Source organism: Petaurus breviceps, unplaced genomic scaffold (assembly GCF_028583685.1).
Source record: "Petaurus breviceps papuanus isolate PSGF00001 unplaced genomic scaffold, PetGlider_PUasm1.0 90778, whole genome shotgun sequence".
NCBI classification, from domain to species: Eukaryota; Metazoa; Chordata; class Mammalia; order Diprotodontia; family Petauridae; genus Petaurus; species Petaurus breviceps.
Window position 1 is genome coordinate 119,826 of NW_027187343.1, and position 21,998 is coordinate 141,823.

Sequence of the window (21,998 nt, forward strand, 5' to 3'; positions counted from 1 at the left end):
TAGCACAGAAACATGGGGATCATTACCGAATGGTAGGATATTATAGCAAACAAATGGATGCAGTAGCCATGGCCCTACCACCCTGCCTGAAAAGTATTATTGCTATAACTGAGATTTTTGAACAAAGTGAGAATATTATACCTGATTCTCCTGTGGGCCCATATGGTTGAGGCCCTTCTAAACTCACATCACACCCAACACTTAACCAAGCAGCTGCCTGGCAAAAATTGAAACCCAGCTAATGGCATAGCCCCATGTCACTGTCAGAAGACTAAATGTACTAAATCCTACTGAGTTTCTAGAGACTATCCCTAGTCTTGAGACAGACCAGCTTATGAATGATTGTGAGTCTAACCCCACCAATTATGACTGCATTACAATCCTGGACCACCTGCTGACTCCCAAAAGTCAACCTCCAAGAGATGCCCATCCCAGATGCTGACCTGTTTTCACAGATGGCTCCTGCCTGAGGAACCTCAAGGGACAAGTGGTAGCAGGTTATGGCATCACCATGGTAACTAAAGTATTGGAGTCAGGCCCCCTCCCCCATGCTCATTCCACACAACAGGCAGAGCTAGAAGCAGTGTCAAGGGCCTGTGAATTGGGAAGGGGCCTGAAAATGAACATCTATACAGATAGCAGATATGCTTTTGGGGTGGCCTGTGATTTCGGAATATTGTAGAAGCAATGAGGATTCTTAACTTTCACTGGGCAACCTATAAAGAATAGTAAACTGGTCTCTAGGTTACTAGAATGTCTACTACTCTCCAGGAAGGTAGCCTATCAAAACCACTGGTCATTCTTGTGAATCCACTCCTGAAGCTGTAGGAAATCTACTAGCTGATCGAGCCGCCAGGGAGGCAGCCCTCTCACCTCCGGTTCCTGTGATGGTTTCCTGTACTTCTCCCTCAGCACCCCCACCTATTGGTCTGGTAACCTTAACAGAGGCTTAAACCCTGATCTCTCCAGAAACAGCAAGTCTATGGGAACTACAAGGGTGCACTCAAGACTCTGAGATGGGGCTTTGGAAACATGGACAACGGGTTGTTCTCCCTCATCAGCTGCACTGACCACTACTGAGTCACCTGCATCATCTGTGTCACTGGGGACTGAATAAACTTTATGAACTCGCTTCTCAGCATTGGTGGGGAATATCAAAAAAGGTGTCTGCATGTCAGTCTTGTTCTTTGTACAATCCCTCCAAGCCCCTTAGGCCTCCCCAAGGCTGTTTTCTTCTCCCTTTCTCATTCTTTGAGATCTGGACAATTGACTTCATCTAGCTGCCTCTGTGCCGAGGATATAAGTTTGCTCTTGTTATAGTCTCTGTTTTCCAGCTGGGTAGAGGTTTTCCCATGTCAGGCAGCCATTTCAGGGATGGTAGGAAAGGCCCTATGTGAATACATCATCCCTTATTGGGGCGGGGAGGTGGGGTTCACAGTGATTGGGGGACTCATTTTACAGGCCAGGGGCCAGTCCTTAGGATTGGTATAGAGAACTAATGGGGTATTGAAAGGACTACTGGGAAAATTAACCTCAGATTTCCAGGCACCAGGGATCAAGGTGCTTCCCATTGCCCTCTGGTCTAGACCTTGGGCAAGACCAAACTTTCCCCCTATGAGATTGTCACCAGGAGACCAATGCCGCTCACCCCAGCTGATCTCTCCCCACCTACTTCTCAGCATCTTCAAGAATATTATGTCAATGTCAGTCAGAAAATTCATCAGGTTTGAGACTTTGTTTCAGTCTCATTCCTTAGGTCCACCATGTGAGGCCAGTTCTCTCATGTCTCCTGGATACTGGGTATATTGGTTATCTGCAGAAACACTTCCTAGAACCACAGTGGAAGGGACCCTTTCAGGTACTGCTACTACGACCTCTACTGTTGCCAAACTCCAAGGAATAGACTTCTGGATCCTCCTGTCACATCTAAAGATTGTCCCTGCTCCTGAGTGGACATCTGAGCCAATAGGACACTTTGCCCTCCGGTTCTGAAGAGGCCAGAAAAAGATGACATCAGATAGACAGCTTTCCCAAGAGTCCAGACTGGCCCTGTGCAAAGTAAAGTTCCCTCCCCACCTGAAGCCCCTTACATATCCAAGACTGGTTACTTTTACTTAGTCACTGTATTCCTATTATGCCCCTCACTCTCTCCCCCTTGATCCCCCTTGCAACTTATTCCTTCTGCTTGTTTACAATTTCCTTGCAGTGACTGCCCATTTCTGAGGATGTCCAACCATGGGGGAAGAGCAACTTCTCCCATCTCCCTACTCACCCCATGTGGAAGCTAGGCCAACTGCTGGTTGTACATTGACCTTCTAGGATGCACTTCATTCAGTACAATGTATCTCTGCCTCTGAGTGGGGGTCTGTTGAACTAATCGCCCAGGCTCACCCCACTCGGTGCCTAAGATTTTCCGAAAAAGGAAATCCTGAAAAGTGACTGTAATTTGCAAGGTGGAGGAGGCTCTGTCTGACAGAGAACCTGACCTCAGTGCCCCCTACTTTAGGAAGCATTTGGGAAAAACCTGAACCTGCCTAGATTTGGATAGCTCTCAGGGTCCTATCTTTTCAAAGGCAGCCTGGACCCCCACAACCCCTCATGCTGCTTTTTTGCTACTTATCTAATAACCCTTCTGGAACCCCTGTAGGGAACCTTGACCCTGCCCAGAGTAATGACACAATCTGGGTTCGCCCTGATGGGCTATCCCTAACTACAAAAGAGGAATCCAATTCTATCTATGCATCCCTGCCTTCTCCTTAGATTCTAGGAACCAATTTGACCCAAGGTCAAATTCCTTATACTGCAAAGGACAGCCTGCTGGAGTTGGTGGCAATCCCCGAGGTAGTGACTGGTTCCTCATCAATGCCACTGTCTCTCCTGCGTCCTACCTAAAGCTCTGGCCTGATAAAGCAGGGAACGAAACAGTTCACTGGGATCACCATCAGAGATACTTTTGGGCAGAAAATGGGGATGGCCCTACCTCTAACTGGATGACCAAAAACCTTGCCTAAATCCTTCCATGGGCCTACTTCTTTCTTAGTCCCGGCTTCTGTACAACAATACTCCCCCAAACCATAGCAAGGGCTACTACATTTATAAGGGAGCCAGGGTTGCCGTCAAACAGTTCCCAGGTTCCCTTATGTTTTCTCTCACTCTACCATCATCCCTGGGAATGTTCTTCCTGTGTGGTATGTTCCTTTATGAAACCCTTCCTCCCCAGTGGACATCATTGCCCCTCCTCCAAAACATCTTGTCCTGCACCTGTAGACAGCTGGAGTGCAACAGAACTGATCAACAGTCTGAATACTAGTCAGGAACCATGATATAATTATCCTTATCTCTTGGCTAAGTTAGTAACTTCGGCCCTTCAGGGTATAATTTCTCTTCTCATGGACTTTTTCTCCACTTTGAAGATAAACAGGGCTGGTGCCCATGTGTTCTGAATAGGCTTAGACATGGCTAATGGAAGAGATATTAGCAATATTTTTCTACTCATCTTCTTAAAGAATAAAAAACAGAACTTTATTGAAACAAAATTAGCAAGAACCCAGTGCTATTAAAATTATTTAAAAAGACAATCATATCTATAAAGCATGATTTTTAAAAAACCCATAAGTACAATTTGATTGATATCTTTCATTCAGACTCAAGTGATTATAGTATTTCTTCACTGTCACTGCACTAAAAACTACTCCTAGCTTTTCTGCCTTTCATCAGTAAGAGAGAAAAGATTACTTTAAATCTAGTTAAATCAATGCACTTGTGTCCATCTCTACACTGATGTAAAGAGATCTGAAGTACTTTTATTACAGGGATAAGACTGCTACAGAGACTCCTCTCCCTGAGTACTAGGGACTAAAGCTGGCTAGGAGCTCAGAGAGTAAGTACCCTAGGACCCAGAAGGGGGATGAGATACAGACTAGGTAAAAGAGAGGTAAATACATCTCAATCCTTCTTGCCTCCAGGGGCCTGGGTACAATTAAACAGCTTGACTCCGCTGGAAAGTGATTGTGTAGAAACAGTAGGCAGCTCCAGCTTCACCTTATGTAGGAGTGTTTTCTTGATGGCTGCTGGGGAGATCTTCTCTTGGTCAGCCATGAGCTGCAGCTCCCTGCAGAAGGGGGTCAAGCAGTAGTGAGTGGTACTAGAATTGTCACTGAAGGGAGAGGGTAGGGAAACGGTCATGGAGCCTGGCTCAATCTATCAGACTTGAAACATCCAAAATTGCTCCCTTGCCCCTAACCACAAAAAAGAACAAAATGTGAAAGGAATGTTTTTGTCTGATTCATTCTGCTTGTCTCATCTGTCCCATCTCAAAGGAGATGGTAAGGGATTATCTCTAATCAATATACAGAAAATGCACAAACCAGCTGAACTGCTGAAAAAACATGAAGGCAACAGGGAGGTTACTGATGAGGAGGTGCAGGCCTGGGCCTGGGTGCTTGTTCTGGGGATGGAGTGACCAGGAGAGAAAGAGGGAGAGTCGACCCTACCTGGTCCGGAAGCAGGAGGCCTCAACAGCATTGATGAGTAAAGATCGAAAACCACCACTTTCCAGGAAGTGCAAGGCATGAATGGTGGCTCCCCCAGGGGAGCAGACATTGTCCTTGAGCTGTCCTGGATGCTGCTCTGACTCCAAGAGCATCTTAGCAGCTCCCTTACAGGAGTAAAAAGATCAGAGAAGGGAATACAGTCACTGACTGAGAGACTGCCTCCCTGAACAAAGCCTCCAGGACAAGGTTTCTTAACTTGAGGTCCATGAACTTGTCTTTTTTTTTTAAACATTTTGATAATTACTGTCAATATCACTGGTTTCTTTGGTAATCCCAAGTATTTCATCTTATGAATTTAAACATTATTCTAGGAAGGGGTCCGTAGGCTTCACCAGACTGCCAAAGGAATCTGACAAATTAAATATTCCCTGCATTAGAACCAAGAGACCTCCCCTTACCACGCTCACTCCAAGATATTCACCTAAATACCACACACGAGCAACCCTGTAAATACGTCATGCAAACAGAAGGCAGAAGGAGAGAGGCAGAGCTACTGACCAGTAAGGCCTGCGCACCCAGGCGGACTGCCAGTCTCCGTGGAAGGCCCATCTTCACCCCACCGTCTGCTAGAGCATCCAAAGCCATAAATGCCTACAGACAAAAACAATAAACTCTGTATGGAAAAGGATGGGAGGGAGCCCATTGATGTAACTCTTAAGGGAACTATCTGTTCCATAAAATTATTGAAAATAATCCCAGGGATGTAACATTCACCTATCAGGTCTGCCCACATTAGAGAGGACTGACCAAAGACCAGCCAGGAAAGACTATTCAAGGCCAGTGTTTAAAACGTAGCCTTACTCCCTGCCTTTCCACCATATGCTAAGTAGCTAAATATTGGGAAAACCTGATCATCCTCTAACATCCCATCAGCCCTGGGACTCCCTCTTATTGGAGAGTGGAGCCATGGAGCTTAGCTCAAAAAATCTACTCCTTTCTTACCTGTTGTATTACTTTGGGATTTCTGACTTTTCCATCATGACCCCAGGTAAACTTCCCAGGCCCTATCCCTTCTCTCTTTTCATCTTCCTTTTGTGTGCAGCCTTCCCCCATAAGCTCTTTGAGGGAAAGGACTGTCTTTTTTTGTATTTCTATTCCCAGTGTTTATAGGTGCTTAATAAATATTTATTGAGCAACTGATGTCCAAAGTCCAAATCAGTATACACTCCCCCCCACCACATACCCCAAGATTTTTCCCATTCCAAAAAGTTCTTAAAGGAAGAAGTGAACTCATCAGGAACCCTCTCATTTCCCTTGCTCCACCCTAGCTATGCTCTCACATAGGCAGGGCCACTGCCGCTGAGTCCAGTGACAGCATCTATCAGGTCTTCTTCCACTTCTGTGCAGAAGCCCACACTGCTCATTAGCTGTTCTAGGAGTTTCCCATCCTCCACCAGGGCATGGGTACCAGTGGCATATACTGTGGCTCCTTCCCGGACCAATACAGGGGTGTTGGTCATACATCGAATGATCTTGGGGGCTGGCTGGAATGCTGTCAATTTCTGAGGAGAGAAATAGAGTTAAACTCCCAGTTCTGAGTTCCTGCTGCCTCTCCCCATTCCCACTTGCCACTCCACACTCCTGTCCCTACTAGTCACTGAGCACATCTACCCCAGCACTTTGACACCTTGACCTTTTCCCATTCAGGGGCTGGAAGGAAAGTTGTAGTACCTTCTCAATGGAGTTGATAGTGACACCAGCAGCACAGGAGACCACAATATGTCTGTCCTTGATATCAGACCCAATCTCATCCAGGATGAAGGGAATAATGTGAGGTTTGACAGCCAGGAAGAGCACATCACTGTGCTGCACTGTTTCCTTGTTGTGGTGGGTCAGCTTCACACCCATCTTCTGCAGGAAGTAACAGGTTCAGGAACTGAGAATTAGGTTCAGGAGCTAGAATGGCCTACCCAGACTCAGGACTTTCCCAAAGGGACAATACTCTAGGCTCTCTCTAATCAGCAGAAAATAAACGTAGTATCCTTATGTTTCTATAATGCCTTCTCATCCCTTCAAAGTTCCCTGTTGTTGCTGTTAATGGGATGGAAAAAGGAACCAGCTGAATAAGAAAAGGAAGGATGAGATGTTAGAGGTCTCCTTCCTAAGGGAGGACAAGTGGCTTTCTGTTCTATTTGGAAAATAAGACTCTCTACACTAGGATCCCATCATGAGCCAGGAATGGCAGAATACTGCCAGGTAAAGCCTTGACTATGTGAAATACAGTTGGTAATCTGAGGCATCATCATCATCACAGTAACTGTCACTTATATTGTTGTAATGGGAATGTAAATTTCAAGATCTTCCCCGCCCCTAGGCTAAAGTGCACCTGGAGCCTGGGGTGGGAGGCTTGTTTTTCAGTAGATACTTCTTGATTGGCCAGTGGATCAATAAGGTTGTTACATTCTCTGAGCCAGGAGAAGGCTATATATAAGCCCTGATGTGCAGCTTTGTTTTGGGGCTCACTTTGAGAAGTGTTCTGTGATTTGATCATATGAGACCCTGGGAAGCCATTGGTTGTTGAGATCCCCCTCCCCCTCCTTTGAAAAACCCAGATGTTGATTTGGTATGGATGTAATGGTTGGACAGTTTGGAAATCTGTCTACTTGATCTGTTTCTCTGTCTTGATAATTCTGTCTGTATATTCTGAAGTTCGGGGTGCTGACCTTTTTCCCCTGAACTAGGTAAATGATACATATTTGACTGATTAAAGTAAGCTTGTTAACCCATTTTGAGTTGCTTTCCTTTAACAAAGCAGATCCAAGAACCTGTATTGGCAGCGACCCTGGGGATGCTTGGGGTGCTTGCTGCTACAATTGTGCTTTAAGGTTTACAAAGCATTTCATATGTGTTATCTCATTAACACAACACTTTACGTTCTTTTTTCCACTTAATGTCCCAACTTGCATATTTGCTTACTTATTTTGTTCTCCTTACTAGACTGTCAGGTCCTTGAGGGCAAGGATGTGCTACATTTTTTTTTTTTGTATCTTTCCCCTGCACATAGTACCATACACATAGCTTCATAGTTCACTATGGCCAAAGAATTGCTCAGTTATTGGTCAGCATGCTGGTGATGAGCCTGTACTTACTTAGCCAAGGTAACATTTAGATGGCAGACGTGATTTATCCCCAGGACAGCTTTGTTGGACCAGACAGGTCTTGTGCTCTGTTAGCAAGAACCCAAGAGCATTTCCATGCCATGATAAGTTATTAGTATTTGTTGAATGGATCGAAGCCTGGACACAGCAATGGGACAGAATGCATCCTATCACTCAGTTAGTCAGTGGCAAAGCTGGTAATAGCATTATAGTTCTACATTCCAATCTAGGTCACTTGTTCATTAGGCTCATGATGCTTTCAATGTTGGGGTTTGGAGTCTGCCTGAAGGCCTCTACTAATGGAATCTTGAGCTGGGAACAAAGGCCACACCCTATGTTAGAAACCCTAGCATATTTGAGGCAGTGTAGCATAGTGGACAGAGCACTAGATCTGGGGCCAAATGATATTGTTCACTGTTAACTGGAAAGGAAGGCTTTAACAGAGTGCCTCTAGGGCCTGTGCCTGGCCCTTTGCTGTTTCACAAGTTTAGCAATCCCGTGGCACTGATTCAAACATGACTCTTCATCTCCTAACTCAGCATTCCCACTGGCTGTCTCCCATGCCGGAACTGCTTTATCTCCTCACTTCAGCCTCCTGGCTCCCCCGAGTCCCAGCTAAAATCGCATCTTCTTCCTTAATCTTAGGGCCTTCCTTCTGAGACTACTCAGGGACTGTTTGTTTTTTACCTTTCATTGTATCCTCAGGCTAGCCCAGTGCCCGCACATAGTAGAACCTTAATATATGCTAGTCAATTGACTGAATTAGATTAAGACACAGGTGGCATGTTTAGCAAATTTGCAGACAACATGAATCTGAGAGGAAAAACTTAGCCACTGAATGACATAGGATCGAAAAGGATATTGACATATGGATCAAATATAAGAAGATGACATTTTATAGGTTTAAATCCAAATTCTTATATGGGCTCAAAAACTTAATTTCACAATTACAAGAGGTATGGCCTGACAGCCATTTGCTTGCAAAAAGATCTGGGCATTTTAGTAGACTACAAGCTCTCTATGAGTTAACAGTGTGATAATAGCAGCCAAAAAAACGTAATGTGCACCAAATAATTCATAGTAGTCCTTTTTTGTGGGAGCAAAAAACTAGAAGCAAAGTGGATAGATGCCCATTGGTTGGGGAACTGGCTAAACAAACTTCATTTGGGATTAAAAAATAACAGCGTTTATATAGAGATTTAAGGTTTGCAAAGCACTTCGCAAATATCTCATTTTGTTCTTAAGAAAACCCTAGAAGTTGGGTGCTGTTATCCCCATCTTACAGATGAGAAAACTGAAACAGACAGAGGTGAAATGAGTGGCTCAGGGTCACACAGCTAGTCAGCATGTGAGACCATATCTGAACTCAGATCTTTCTGATTGCAAGGAGAATGCTCAATCCATTGTACCACCCAGCTGCCTCTGAACCTAATGGAATATTACTATGCCATAACAAACTGAAAGTCAAGAATTTAGAGAAGCAGAAGACAAATGGACTGAAGGAAAAGTAAGCAGAACCAGAAAAACAATATACAGAGTGACTATAGCAATGTAAATGGAAAGAACATAACATCAGCCAAAACAAAACTGGATGCTGTAAAATCACTGTGATCAAATTCAGCCCCCTCAGAAAAGCTGAGAAAACGTACCCCCTTCTTTTAAGAGGATGTGAAATGGATGTGAAATAAAGTATCTAGGGGCGGCCAGGTAGCACACTGAGTAAGAGCACCGGCCCCAGAGTTGCGATTACCTGGAATCGAATCTGGACTCAGACACTTAGCACCCACCCAGAAACACCTGGCTGTGTAACCTTGAGCATGTTACTTAACCCCACTTGCTTAAAAAAAAAAAAAGAAATAAAGTATCTATTCTCAGCCTTGGCTGACATCTTGGTTTGTTTTGCATAACTTTCTCTTTTTCTTTTAAAATCTTTCTTACTCTGAGTAGGGAAGAAAGAAAGGATATATTTGGAAATAAAGGTATTGTAAAAAAACCAAAAGGTATCAATAAAAAAGATAAGAAAATAAAAAGTAACATGATCTGAGGCAGCATTTGGAGAGGTACAGTTTCCAGAACTAGAGATGTGACAGTCCCAATATCCTCTTCCCGGTCCAGACCATATCTGGAGTATTGGGTCCAAGTATCCTATTTTAGGAAGGATATTTATTGATAGACTTTATAGATATATTTGTTGATAGACTTTAGAGCATTCAGAGGAGGATGGTCAGGACCAGAATAGTAAAGGCCTCCTACCCTTGGAGAAACTAGGAATTAAGGAACTAAGGAATTTTTGCATTGAAAAGGGTTTATGTCCCTAGCATCCAGCACACAGTAGGCATTTAATGTTTGTTGAATTTTACTTGTTGAGGAGAAAAACTATAGCTGTCTTCAAGTATTGGAAGAGGCATGTGCTGCTGGGTGGCTCCAGGGGGCAGAACTAGAAGCAATGCCCAGGAACTGCCAAGAAACAAATTCAGGTTTGACGTAAGGTAGGGTTTAGTGTGGCCTCATTTCTACTAAGAGTCTGCTGTAACTTACTAGAGCACTAGGCATTAAGTGACTTGCCCAGGGTCAAAGCCAGTATGTTTCAGAGGCAGAATTCTGGTCCTCCTGGAAGCTAGGCTGCACATTGAAGTCCGGAAAATCAGAATTTGAATTCTACCTCAGGTCCTCTCTCAGCCTCACTTTCCTCATCTGATGCTCACAGCACCCTACCTCATGGGGTTGTTGTGAGGATCAAATGAGGTAACAAGTAAAAATGCTTTATTAAATATTATGATATTCCAAGACCAATTCTCTATCAACTGTGCCATACTGCCTTTGAGATATTCCTTCCACAATATTCTGCAACAGGCCAGGTGTGCCTGTTTACCAACCCCTGCCAGGGTGCTGTCCCGAGACTTAGAAACTGTACCAAACTTGAAACTTTGGCTTATCCACGAGCCATCCCGGAATCAAGCAACTTAGTTTGGGGGGACAGATGTACCCACCTTACCTTCCCCCCACTATTCATACTTACCCTGAGTGCAGAAACTGTGGGCAGGTCCATATTTGGAGTGCTAGCCATTATCTTGTGGGAAGCCAGGATGCCTAGAGAAGACATAGTTCTTTTAGTTCAAAGCCTTGGGCTGCGCCAGGGGGTGGGGTACTTCTGAACCCTACATGTCAATGACAAACATTTTTGTCCCTCACACCCCAGCCCCTCACTTTACTGGATCCATTTCTATTTCTGGCATCATCACTTCCCAGCCTTCACCTTAGGCTTCTCAGTTATTTGGGATTTGTTGTGTCCCCATAAGTGACTTGCCCAGGGTCACAGAGCTAATAAGCGTCTGAGGCATCTCATCTTCTCGACACAGAGGAGCTTAGGATAACTCAATGTAACTTCTCACTAACTCAGAATCCTGCCATCCTCAAGGGGCCCTCTCACCTACCTGCTGCAGTGAAGCCCCTGGCGAGGGCAAAGGCCAGCTGGCCGGCTCCAATGAAGCCCACGCTCATAGTCCTGGAGGCGTTATCCCACCAACAGCTGGAACAGGCTGAAAGGAAAGCCCTGAGATGCAGCTGTGAAAATATCAGAAATGTGAGCGGAGGCTAGAAGAGGAGAGGGCAGCCCCGCGGCGCTACCACCTCCCGAGGAGGCCCTCCCAGAGCAGTGCTCTCTGGGCAGAGGCCTGCCTTCCGCTGTTTGCATCCCCGCAGCTGGCTAGCTCAGGCTCGCCCAGATTTAGTAACCGGTGGTTTTCATCCCCCCCCCGCTCCCCGGCCTGACCCTCCTCTCCCCAACTCCAGACTCTTCTGGAGGGGCAGAGGCCCACCAGCGGTAAAGGGGATCTGGGAACTAACCGGGGGACGTAGAGGAAGGCGGGGCTTAAGCCAACGAGATGAGGTAACCTCCACCCTCCCGCAACCCCGCCCCGCTCCCAATGCAGGTCTCAGCCCGGCTGCAGCTGCTGCCACCTCACCAGGAGCTTCAGGAGCCCGGGCAGTGGAAGCTGCAATGACCAGAGCAGCTTGCAGGAGCTCGACGGAGCTCCGAATTCCGGCCCGCAGTTACCTGCCGCCAAAGGACCGCTCTCCTCCTAGCGATGCTCGGCACCGCCCTGCACGCTCCCTCCCGGGGCGGCGCGCCTGATGAGGCCGGGGATGGAGGGATGTGCGTCCGAGAGCTTGACTCCTACGAGGGTCTCTCCAACTCCTGCTCCTCCCCTCCCCCAAATGGAACTCCCTGCGAACCTCCCAAAATCTGTGATGCAAGTAGGAATCTTGCGTCCCCGAATCTACGAACTCCTCAAGGATCCTTACACACGGCTGGGATGCAGATGGCCCTAAACCCGCATCCTAACACTTCCGCCACGCCCCTGGCCCTGCCCCCGAGGTCCACGTCATGTGCCAGGGAGGGCTTGTTAAGAGGAGACTGAGAGCCCTTCAGAAGCAGCCTTTTTAAGCCCTTCGCTCCTCCCTGAGCTAGGGGAGGCGCGCTTGGTTATGCTCTCCATTTGACCGCGGACGACCTTTGAGGTCATCTAGTCCTAACCCCTAGGTCTTATAGATGAGGAAACCAAGGTCTGGAGGGCTGAAATTACTTGGCCAAGGTCGGACTGTAACTGGCAGAGCTAGGATTTGAATTGCGGTCCAAATGCAGCCATCGTTCCACTGACCCACACCCTCTAGTGGAACGTTTGTGATTCAACTTTTCCTTCAGAGCCCTGCCACCTTTCCAAAAAGCTTACTACTGCATGCTTTAAGGTTTGCGAAGTATTGTGCACGTATTACTTTCTTTGATCCTTACAACAACCCTGTGAGGCAGGTGTGAATTATTGTGCATTTTACAGATGAGGTAAGCTAGGATGAGAGAGGTTAAGCGATTTACCTAGCTGGTATCAATGGCAAGATTCGAACTTTTCCTGACTCCATGGCCTGCTACTCAACCTCGATGCTCCTAAATGAACAAACTCCTCAGGACAGGGATGTATGTAGCTGCTGACCCCTAAGAGTCTCTGGTTGCAGTAGAATTGAGGCCCAGGGTCTGTACTAGCCCTAACCCTTCATCTGGACAATATGGGGAGAAAAAATCAAGGATCAAAAAACCTGAATTTGTGACCTAATGTTAAGGTTAGGGGTGTTTGGACCCTGAAATAGCTAATGAATTTGACCAAAGCCTTCTTTCAGCCAAAGAAAAACAAAGTTTATTAAAGATCCGGTTTGTTGGCTAGGCTCAAGGAATTTGAACATTTGTGAGCTTAATAAGGGGCAGAGCCCTTGCAATTAGGGCCAGATTGAATCAGAGCACCTTCATGAATACAAGAAGGATCTTGTATATAGAAAGACTGTGGGAGAGATCTAGGGGTGGCCAAGTAGTCTGGAGTGACTGGAGGAGGGGTCCAGGGGTGATCTTGATGGGAATGGCCAGTAGACAAGTGACTAGAGGTTGGATTCCTGGCACCAAGATTTGGGCATAGTGATAATGAAGGCTTATGGCCTTAGGCAAACGCCAGATCAAGTGGGAAGATGCAAGGGTGTTCCCAGAGCCTGTACCCCATCACTACCAGCTGTGTGAAGTTGGAAAGATAATTTCATTCTTTTCATCCCCAAAACCTTTATCTGTAAAATTGAAACTAAAAAAAAAAACCAGTTGTTAAATATTTAACTGTTTGCTAAGCACTTGTGCTGGGTGCTAGGGACACAAAGGGAAAAAAAAAACCCAGTGCCTCAACTTTCTTATGCTCTGTTGGGGTATAAAAGATGCACATAAAGCAAACAGTACAGTGCATACACAAAATTATTTCAAGAAAGAAAGAATTCTAGTAATGGGAAATCCAGAAAGGCCTTAGGGAAGGTGGCTCTTGATCTGTGTTTTGAAGGAAGTTAGAGATTCTACAACCTGAAAGGGAAATGCATTCCATATGTGTGTTTGAGGGGTAGGGGGGAGAGCAGGAACAACTGACTGGCAATTTTACTAGAAGGAAGAATGAATGAAGACAGGTAATATGAGATAACCTATGGCCCAGCACCCCCTACCTCTGTGTTTATAGAATGGATTTAATCTTGAGGGTAGCCTCCAAAAATTATAATTCTTTTTGGTTCATATTGCTTCACATAGAGTTGCATCTTGGAAATCACAGATTATGGTCCCACAAATGTAGGTAAAATAGACCCCAGTCTTTATACAAGTACTCAAGATAACAATGTATACATTAGGTACATACCTACATTAGGTGCTATCCCCACTAAAAATGCAGAAAACTCACGTGAAGAGACATAAGAGCCTCTAAATGAAGTAAATCTCCTCCCTTATCTATTAAATCCTATCTTCTACTACTCCAAAGGAATGGACTAGATTATCTCTAAGGGCCTTCTGGCTCTAAATTCTATAATCCTATACTTGCATTCCCTCTGCAGGAACTGCAATGACTCTGAGGTCAGAATTAAGATTTAGGTTGGACTTTAGGTTGTATGTCAGACTTGATTTCATGTCAAGTTGATACTTGGGATCAATTCTAACTTTGATAACCAATAAACTCTTCCATAGGGTCACGAGACTAATTTTTCACCCTGAATTTGGCCATCAGTTTTCATTCTTTGTTTTTGTGATTGATTCCTTTTATATAATTTCATTACAGTAATTTATACATTTAAAATACAATCTCCCTGGTAACAGAGATACCAGTATACCATTAATTTATACCATCCATAGTTTATCCATTATACCATCCATAGTTTAATTCTTTAATCCTAATTAACTATTTACATACACAAATTATTAATTTTTTATTAATGAAATTTAATTTATTAATTTATAAATTAATTAGCAACCTCACACCCCATTTGTGCTCTCTAAGTTTACCAACAATCTCTTAATTTCCAAGTTCTATGAGCTTTTCTCTGTTATTCTTCTCAACATTTCTATAGCATTTGATGCTGTTAACCCCCACTTTTCCTGAGTAGTCTTTCCTTCCTAGGTTTCAGTACTTGTGCTCTCTCCAGCTTCTCCTCCTCTGATAATTCATATTCAGCCCTAGTCTCTCTTTGGACTCCATTTTTGCATCACCAGCTGTTTGTTGGGTACCACCTACAAAAGGAGGAGGTGGTTTGTCCCAGTGCAGAAGCCTATAGAGCTACCCAGCAGCATTTTGCCCTTGAGTCAGTCAAGTAGCTAAACAAAGGAGAGTTTTAAAATGAGGAAGAAAAAAAAATTTTAAAAAGTAAAAAAAAATGAGGAAGAGATTCGACCAGTTTCTTATACCTATTGCAATTCCTTCATTTGGCAGCAAATGCTTCTCCAAATGAGCAATTATGTGGTAACTCACACATCCATATTAGGGAGGGGAAAAGGAAATCCATGTATAATAAAACTTGTGTGTCCAAAGAAGATTTTTAAAAAATATATTATTTTATAGCCATCTGGAGACATAAGCAGAATATTGTTGAGCTTCAAATCTATGTACAGATTGGAGCAATGGTATGGCAGCTTTACAGATTATGGTAGTGTGACAGTTCCAAAGATGGTTTCCTAGCTTTCCCTTTTGTATAGGAACAGATCCCGTTACTGACATATGTTAGTGATTATATTCTATCTTAACGATCCATTATTTGGCATCTTTGAATACAGTAATTTGTTGAAAAAGGATGAGTAGAAAAGTGAAATGTTCCCTTATTTACTGAAAGTTGGACAACAAGGAGGATATGTAGGATCTTATCTATGGCATCAGATGATATGGAACCAGGACATCTAGGCTCAGATGGTTACTTTTTCTGTGAGGTTATTATTGGATAAAGACCTATTTGGCTGATTTTTAGGGGTGAAGGCAAAAAGCAAGAGACAAAAGAACACTTATGGGATATATGCCAATTATATGGCAAGTGCCAAAAACATGTCTCTCAAATAAGTTGAAGGCCTCATAAAGGTGCTGATTGGTGGTTTTTTTCTTCTTCTTCCCGTTAAGATTATTCATGTGAAATGCTAATTCAGGCTACATAGGGTAGGAAGAAAAATGAAGACACAGAGAAATACTGGTCTTAATTATGTATATATGTGTATATGCATATATATTCTATAGCAAGTGATATTGATTTGCTTATATACTCCTTATATCAAAGGATAGCACTTGCATTTACAAAATCATAAAAAACAGAACTGTAACCCTATGTACCAAATAAGGAGTAATAGAAATTATAGAAACATTATAGAAAGCATTATAGAAGTTTAAGATTTGTTGACCTTGCTGCAGTCCTCATCCCCTTTTGTAATTCTATTAACATTTGACTCTGTTAACTCCCTACTCTTTTTCTTCTTTAGATTCCATGCCTTTGACTTTCCCCTCCTTAATATGGATGTATGAGTTACCACATAATCACTCATTTGGAGAAGCATTTACTGCCAAATGAAGGAATTACAATAGGTGGAAGAAACTTCTTCATTTTTAAACTCTTCCTTGGCTATAGGACTTGGCTCCAGGGCAAAATGCTGCTGGGTCCTGCTCAGTGGGTTTCTGGACTGAAACAGATTACCTTCTCCCTTTTTGGTAAGCAATGTCCAATGAGATCCATGGCATTTTTTTTTTTTTTTTGCTTTTTGGAGGGCAATTGGGGTTAAGTGACTTGCCCAAGGTCACATGGCTAGTTTTTGTGTAAAGTGTCTGAGGCCGGATCTGAACTCAGGTCCTCCTGACTCTAGGGCCGGTGCTCTATTCACTGTGCCACCTAGCCACCCTGAGAACCATGGCATTTATGACATCTAACAAGTTCCATGAGAACTTCCAGCTCTTTCCTGGTTCTTTTTACCCATTTTGTTTTTGTTTTGTTCTCAACTTGAGAAATAAAGCAAGCATTTCCATAACAAAGTGGCATAGAAAAAAAAGCGATTGTATTTGAAACTGTAGATCTAATATGTACAACTTGCCATTGCTTTTAAATATAAAACAAAGTTATCATGTAACATTTTTTCTCCTCCTCCCTCTACCTGGCTACCATTAGAAACAAATATATCTATATCTATATATGTATGTGTGTGTGTGTGTATATATGTCAATTCTTTCTCTGGATGCAGATAGCATCTTCCTTCATAGGACCTTTGTAGTTAAATTGGGTATTTATAATAGAATGACTTGTTTGCTTAAAGTTGCTTTTAAAGCATTATTGCTGTTATAGTATTCAAAGTTCTCTTGTTTTTGTTCATTTTGTTCTTCATTAATTTTTTTTGGTCTTTTTGGAGGGGGGAAGGCAGAGTAATTGGGGTTAAGTGACTTGCCCAAGGTCACATAGCTAGTAAGTGTTAAGTGTATGAGGCTGGATTTGAGCACAGGTCCTCCTGACTCCTGGGCTGATGCTCTATTCACTGTACCACCTAGCTGCCCCTTAAGTGTTTTTAATAGAAATTAAGTGTTGTACTTTATCAAATGCTTTTTCTGCATCTATTGATATAATCACATGATTTTTGTTGCTTTTCTTATTGATATAATCCATTATATTCATAGTTTTTCTTATGTTAAACCATTCTTGCATTCCTGGTATGAATCTCATTTTCATTGTAATATATTTTTTATAATCTTTTAGCTAGTATTTTATTTAGGATTTTTACATCCATATTCATTAATGAAATTGGTTTATAATTTTCCTTTTCTGTTTTTACTCTTCCTGGTTTAGGTATCAATATCATATTTGTTTCATAAAAGGAATTTTGTAAAACTCCTTCTTTGCCTATTATTCCAAATACTTTATTTAATACTGAAATTAGTTGTTCTTTAAATGTTTGATAGAATTAACTTGTAAATCCATCTGGTCCCGGTGCTTTTTTCTTAGGAAGCTCATTTATGGCCTGTTCCATTCTTTTTCTAAAATGTGTATTTAGATATTCTATTTTCTCCTGCTAATCTAGGCAGTTTGTTCTCCTACCCATTTGTATGATCCTCCTCTGCTCCTTTTGCTGGTTCATCTTCCTACTCCTACTCACTAATGTTGCTGTCTCTGGGTTCTTTCCTTGTACTCTTCCTCTGCACTCTCTTCTTGGCAGTATTGATGACTTCAGTTTATGCAGATGATTCCTAAATATGAACATAGCTCTACAAACTTCTCCTTGGGTTCCAATCCTATATTTCCATCTACCTACTGGACATCTCTACCTATATGTCCTACTCACATCTCCAGCTCGGTATATATAAAACAGATTTCATCTATCCACCAAAACCTCTCTTCCCTTCAAGTTGACCTGTTTCAGTTGATAGAGCTACTATTTTCCCAGTCACCCAATCTCAGAACTTTCGTTGTGTTGGAGTCTTCCCTTCCTTCACTCCCCATATCTAATCAGTTGCCAAGTTCTGTTGAGTTCATTTTTGGCAATATCTTTTCCATTCTCTTTTCAATTCATATTGTCACCACCCTAATTTAGGCACCTGGACTATAGTAATAAAATGCTTAGGTAGTTCTTCCAGGCTATATAGTCTCTACCCTTCTTCAGTTCAGCATTCACAGTCAGTCATTTAGCCAGTCAATAAATATTTATTAAGAATCTACTATGTGGGGGCGGCCAGGTAGCACAGCAAGTAAGAGCACCGGCTCCAGTGTTGAGAAGACCTGGAGATCGAATCCCGGGCTCAGACACTTAGCACCCACCCAGAAACACCTGGCCGTGTAACCTTGAGCAAGTTACTTAACCCCGATTGCTTAAGAAAATAAAAAAAAAAAAAAAGAATCTACTATGTGCCAGGCACTGAAGTAAGCACTAGGTATATAAAGAAAGGCAAAAGACAGTCCCTGCTTTCAAAGAGCTCACAGTCTAATGAGGGAGACAACATGTAAAAACTGAACACACAAGATATATACTGGGTAAATTGGAAATAACCAAGAGAGGGAAGATACTAGAATTAAGGAGGCTTGGGAAAGTCTCTGTAGAAGGTCAGATTTTAGCTGGCATTTGAAGAAAGCCAGGTGGCAGAAATGAGGAGGAGTGTATTCCAGCAATGCAGGACAGCCAGAGAGAATGCCCACAGTTGGAGTATGGAGTGTCTTAATAACACTTGTGACCACTTTACTCAAACACTTTTAGTAGATATCCATTGACTATATATCAAATACAAACACCCTTAAATGCCTGTCCTTTAAGGCTCTTCTCAATCTGGCCCACATTTCCAGTCTTATTTCCTTCTACTTCTATTCAGAAACTTTACATTCTTGGCACATTGGACCATCAATTGTTTCATTTACACAGGCTGATGCCTCTGTGCCTGAAGCATTCTCCTTTCACATCTCCACCTGGTAAAATCCTCCTAGCACAGGTACCACCTACATCTTGAAATTTTCCTTAATATCCTCAACTGAGAGTGATCTTTCTCTCTTAAAATTGCTTATGGAACTTTGACTAGATATCTCTGATCATATTTATTTGTGCTCATATACCCCTTTAGATTGTTGCTCCTTGAAGGAATGATCTGCTGTATTAAATCTCTGTATTCAGTTTAGGACCTTGCATCATAACAAGTCCTTAAAAAACGGTTGTCAGATCGAATTGAATTTTCCTACCACCATATTGGGGGGTGAGGGAGGGGAGTCAGCTATTTTGCAAGTTATATCTAAGGCCTTTTATATATCAGATCAATAGACTTCATTTGCAGTGGTTTTACTTTTTCAAATATCTCCAAGGTAATTCCTAAGTCCTTCTCTAGTATTAAATTGCCAACAACTTCTTAGGTAAGAAGTAACACCAGAATACAACTGAACTGTCTTTATTCCTGTAACTTCTCTAGACCATGAGTCATAAGAAAGTTTACTCCAGAATGGAATATTCTCCAGGTCTTTCTGCTTCTACTATTCTTGATGTGGGAAGGAGAAAGGGATGAAAGAAAGGTGAAGAGAAAGTTTGTCTTGCCCACAAGCATCCTTTTCTCACCTGTTACTTTGTGGAAGTAGGTAGGGAATGTATTATTCTGCTGAATTATAGATGAGGGAATCGAGGCTACAAGGAATGAAATACTGTGCCCATTGTCCCACAAGTACAAGTGGAGGAGCTAGGAGCTGAAACCAGGTTTTGTGATTCCAAGATGAGAGCTCTTTCTACTTGGGGCTGCATCCAGAACAAAGTGGAGTGATAGGCTGACTCTTAAAGGAGCAGAGTAAAAGGGCTAGAAGGGAGAGGACAAGCAGAAAAACTTTGCAGGTGTTTATATCTCAGGGCTTCGCTGTTTCTTAGGCAAAAAAAAAAAAAAAAGAAAGCTGATATTTAGAGAAGTGATTACCATACATACTACTGTGGTGCTGAAGCCTAGCATGCCATTGAGCTCTCAACACTAGGGCCCAAGACCCCAAACCAACTAGTGGCTGCTATAATATGGGACCAGATACATTTGTGTGGCTTTTAAAGCTCATTTCTGTTACTGAGAAGCAATTCATTGTAATCAGTAGTGTTGGACCTGGAATCAGAAAGCATAGGGTTCAAATCCTTCTCCGATACTTATTAACTGTTTGGCCATGGGCAGGGCACTTTCCTTACAGGTAAAATAAAGATAATATAATTACCATGTGCAGCATTGTCATCATGAGACTCAATTGGATAGTGTATATAAAATGTATTGTAAACATATGAATAAACTATTATTACCTACAACTCTGGAGCTATGAATATTTTAGAACATAACACAGGATAATTTCACTGACAGGGCATAAGAGTCTATAGACTGTTGAGTCTTGCAAATCACTGAAGTTTTCCTTAGAAAATAACTCCCCAATATGAACTGAGCAAAGGAGTGTAAAATGTCTTGATTTCTCTTTGGTCTGAGGATTTCAGTAATGATGTAGTGTTAGTTGGATTTTTTCAACTATTCTTTTTCTCTTCACACACACTCACACACACACATCCCTCTCTTACTGTGAGGTCACTTGCACATCTAACCGTGATTCATTTATCCTCTCTCACACTTCTCAAGTCTCCTCCCAAGGGATAAAAAAGCTTTCTTGTACTACCCAACAGAGAGAGAGGAGCCCAGGGAGATCACAGCCCAGGTCCATAGAGGAAGTAACACTTTTTCAATGTCTAGGAATAAGGTAATGGAAAAAAATAGCATTTGGAGTCAGAAAATGTGAGTTTTAGCCCTAGTCGTGACAGTAAAGTTACGTGACTTTAAACTTGAACTCTCTGATCCTCAGATTCTCACGTCTCAGAATGATAGTTGCATTTCCAGCCTCACAGTCACAGAGGAAAAACACCTTGTAAACTAAATCAGTAGGACTGTGAAGGATGACCAAGGACCCTGGGTAGTTTCATACGTTTTTCTACCTTCATTATTGAAGATCCTGAGACATAAATGAAAGCTACACCTCTATTTAATCTGTATGCACATTCAGTTTCTCTCCCATTAAAATGGATATCTTCATCAAATAATTTCTTCCAGTTCCTTAGCCTTTTTGTTTTTTAAGCAATTGGGGTTAAGTAACTTGCTCAAGGTTACGTGGCCAGTTATTTCTGGGTGTGGTGCTGAGTATCTGAGCCTGGATTTGATCCCCAGGTCATCCTGACACTGGAGCCGGTGCTCTTACTCGATGTGCTACCTGGCCGCCCCTCCTTAGCCTTTTTAACAATAAACTCAGCTGTTCATAGGATAATGAATTAAAACATTGATTAAGCACCTTTTATTAGCAAAAGTGGAAATGATTATAGATTATTTAATCTAATCTCATTTTTTCAGATGAGGGAACTAAGACCTACAGAAGTTATTGATTTCCATAAGTGGTAACTGGACTCATTCTACATACAAGGAAACTAAGTCCTAGAAATGTTAACCCGGTGTAACACAGCTACTTAGTCACAAAGCAAGAATAAGAACTCAAGTTACAGATTTCCAATGATAACTTATTTGTGACATTATTATTGCCCCTATTTCTCATCTCCATACCCATAACCTTCCCCTCTCCCCATAATGCCTCTCTTACCTCCTCCTTGCAAGTTATCAGGGTTTCTAGGTATCTGAACATATTGACTTATATACAAGCATTTAACAAATAGTTGCTGAATTTAATTGAGCAAAGATACAGAATGAAATAGCATTCAGTTTTTTCCCTTGAATTTATTAGCAGGGTTAAGACACAACAAAACACACATTTTCTCCTGGTCAGAACCCCAGAGTTAAAAAATCTGTCTCTCCAGGCTTCACAGTAGAACTCTCATGATCAGAAATGAGATAGTTTTATAGTTCTTTTCAAAATAAGACTTTGCCTGAGAACAACAGAGTGTAGCAGTGTCAGTGGAAGAACGAGGCAGCAGACAATCTTCCATTCCCAGTAGAAGTTATAATGAGTTGATTAGAATTTCTCCTTTCTAAATCTAACATCAAGGCCTTTACAGTGACAGTATTTGTAC

The 21,998-nt window shown here is 42.5% G+C and overlaps 1 protein-coding gene across 5 annotated transcripts; it reads right to left on the minus strand.

Annotated features, from left to right (window-relative positions):
* Window positions 1-3,483: 3,483 nt before the first annotated feature.
* Window positions 3,484-12,025, minus strand: PYCR2 (pyrroline-5-carboxylate reductase 2). Of its 5 annotated transcripts, none has more exons than XM_069069098.1 (8): window positions 11,709-12,025; window positions 11,086-11,190; window positions 10,671-10,741; window positions 6,225-6,404; window positions 5,834-6,055; window positions 5,052-5,144; window positions 4,494-4,657; window positions 3,484-4,111 (listed from the first exon to the last, which is right to left on the minus strand). In XM_069069098.1, the coding sequence occupies exons 2-8, from the start codon at window positions 11,150-11,152 to the stop codon at window positions 3,946-3,948; spliced, it is 963 nt and encodes a 320-aa protein (XP_068925199.1). In that variant the 5' UTR covers window positions 11,153-11,190; window positions 11,709-12,025; the 3' UTR covers window positions 3,484-3,945. The 5 variants fall into 5 exon arrangements, with proteins under 5 accessions (XP_068925199.1, XP_068925196.1, XP_068925198.1 ...); XM_069069095.1 differs by having other exon boundaries at window positions 11,086-11,215; XM_069069097.1 differs by having other exon boundaries at window positions 11,086-11,215; window positions 11,617-12,025.
* Between the last annotated feature and the right edge of the window lie 9,973 nt (window positions 12,026-21,998).